The sequence below is a fragment of the Trypanosoma rangeli genome, assembly GCF_003719475.1.
Source record: "Trypanosoma rangeli strain AM80 chromosome Unknown Tra_15.4_contig_00241, whole genome shotgun sequence".
In the NCBI taxonomy this organism is placed as follows: domain Eukaryota; phylum Euglenozoa; class Kinetoplastea; order Trypanosomatida; family Trypanosomatidae; genus Trypanosoma; species Trypanosoma rangeli.
The window spans coordinates 27,865-30,418 of NW_021705983.1; the positions used below are offsets into that span (position 1 = coordinate 27,865).

The window sequence follows — 2,554 nt, forward strand, 5'->3', positions numbered from 1 at the left end:
TTGTACAGCAGGACGCTGATCACCGTCACATCGTGGCTGTTGACCCCAACTTCGTTCTTGTCGCTGCCAAAGTAAAAGTGCGAGATCCGGTGTGAATTGAACAGGGCGTCATCGTAGCCCCCTTCATGAATCGTCTCCCCATTGACGTGCACATACCACTCCTTTGTGTCCATTTCCATCACCACTTGATATGTTTGGTTTGCCCTCCACGTGACATCAGACTTTTTGACTCTGCGGCCCCAGCGCAACCCCCACTTCCCGTCCTTCGTGTACGACAGGCCAACAAGCACAGTGCTGGCATCGTCATTCATCCTCACACCCATCAAAGGGGTGTCTGCCCCCGGCACCGCGTTAATCATCACTGTCGCCACAAGAGCGAACTTGTTGTTCGCAAAGTAGTACGGCTGGTTCTGCCCCAGTTCGCCCACCGGCCACTCCGCCCCCGCCCCAGCACCTTTGAACGTCACGCCCCACTCATCGCTTGCCAGTTCTCCAGTCTTCACCGTTGCGTTCACACCGAGGTACTCGTCCTTCCATGCAGTGCCATCCAATGTGCTCGACAAGAGGCCAACCAGTCCTTTGGTGGGAATAGGGCCCCTACACACATTCTTTATCCGCGGGTCAACAGTGCCAGTGGAAGCGCAGTTTGTTAGTGCCTTGTCCAATGCAGTCCAATGCTGCACCACCTCTTTTATCTGCGGCAGCTTGTCTTTCAGGTTCACGGCGACAAGACTGTATAAATCACCCTCCCCATTCTTCGCCTTCTTCTCGTACAGTAAAATCAACTCCTCCTCCTTCTCCCTCTTCTTTCTGTACAGCAGGGAGCTGGCGGCAGCGTCATGCTCTTCATTGGATACCGGCCCAACGTCGTGCACGCGGGCATTGTCTGTCACCCAAAGATGCAGCTGGCCCTTTCCTTTCTCCTCCGAATACGCCGGCAGGGTAAGCAGCATCACCTTCTTCTCCTCGATGGTTGCAGTGATGAAGCCGCTCCGAACGCCCTCCCCTTTTCGATCATGTGAGTTGCCCCACACGCGGGAAATTGGCTCACGCTCGCTGTACCAACTTGTTCCAGCCCAAGGGGACTCGTACACGTCGTAGTAGCCATCCTTGCAGGGAGCCATCAGAAGAAGTTTTTGATCTTCTCCCCACTCCACAATCGATGGATCCTTGTAGTCCCCAGCCTCCGCCATCTGCCGCGAAAGCTCCCATTTGTTCTCTGCCTGGGTGAAGCGCATAGACAAAAAAAAATCATTTTGCTTTCCATCCTTTTGACCCTTATCTATGGCCTGCATGGGAAACACAAGCGTACCGTCACTCAGCACAATGCCCGACCCTCCGCCGCCAACCAACCGAGTCAATGACTTATGCGCTGCCAAGAATTCAGGCTTCACTGCATGGGTCTTACTCCACTCAATTTTTCTTTCCTCACTGTTTCCAGTGACTGTTCCCTTCACCAGCAACAGCCTCCAGCCACCATCACCGGAAACTTCAGGTTCAGATCTTGTGCGGCTGTAATTTCCCAGCAGCATGTAGACATCGCTGCCGCTGACAATTGTGGTTGGCTGCATCACCTCCGTTGCCTTCCCAGCCGCATCACTTGTCTCTTTGAATTGCATGCAAAAGAGATTTGCCTCCCCTGTCAAGATCTCCTTTTCGATATCAGAAATATCCTTCAGGTGCGTCGACGCAATTCCAGCAACGCTGACAGCTTCTTCGCTGCCGTTCCCATTCTTGCACTGAGCCTCAGCAACGGCAAACACATCACCGTCCACCTCCACAAGGCTGGGGACACGCAGCGAGGTGACTGACCCTTCGACGCATTGCATTTCCTCCCATTTGGCACCATCTATCGATGTTGTCCCTTTAAGTGGGCCCACAGCACCCTTTTGATCATCGGTCGCAGCCCCACTGCTGCAGCTGCATATCGACAGCACGCAGATCAGCACCGCATAATAAAAAAACAGATGCCGGGGCATGTTGTGTGGGCGATGTGTGTGTGGTGATGGTTGTGACAGCAGGGCCCTCGAAGCGCACAGCAGCGAGTAGCGTCTGGTCGACTTCCCTTTCCTCCTTCTGCATGTGTGAGCGTGTGTGTGTGGGGAGGCAAAAGAAGCAGCGGGAACCAAAAGCAAAACGGTGGCGTCTCTGCGCGCAGACAGAAGAAAAGATGAAGAACACTGCGAGGTCCCCACACGGTGGCACCCACAGCGGCGGTGATCATCGCCCACGCCGCAAAAACCAAAAAAAAAAAGATGGCGATGAGAAATTCCCGCAGTTCCCCAAAAATAAAATAAAAAGTAAATTAATTGCCTCGGCAGGTGATTTTGCTTCACGTCTTCAGCAGCGACAAAAAAAAAAAAAACTGGTACGGGGATATTTACTCCCCGCGCAACAACTAAAATCAAAAAAGAAGGCACCAACACAAAATTAAATACATCGCCCAGTTTGTTGGGTCCACGCATCTGCATTCCTAAACGTCCCGTGCGGCACTCCGACTGCTCCGCAACCGAGCAGTTGCGTCAAAATCCGTGAGGCACACAACAATACGGCG

At 53.1% G+C, this 2,554-nt stretch overlaps 1 protein-coding gene across 1 annotated transcript in view; it reads right to left on the bottom strand.

Annotated features, from left to right (window-relative positions):
- The window catches only part of TraAM80_06548 (trans-sialidase), a gene marked incomplete at both ends in the record, with an annotated part of 2,091 nt that extends 112 nt beyond the window's left edge, over nt 1-1,979 (bottom strand). Inside the window, one exon of the mRNA XM_029383390.1 lies at nt 1-1,979. This exon is cut by the window's left edge and continues 112 nt beyond it. Coding sequence (XP_029236807.1) covers nt 1-1,979 — 1,979 coding nt within the window.
- Between the last annotated feature and the right edge of the window lie 575 nt (nt 1,980-2,554).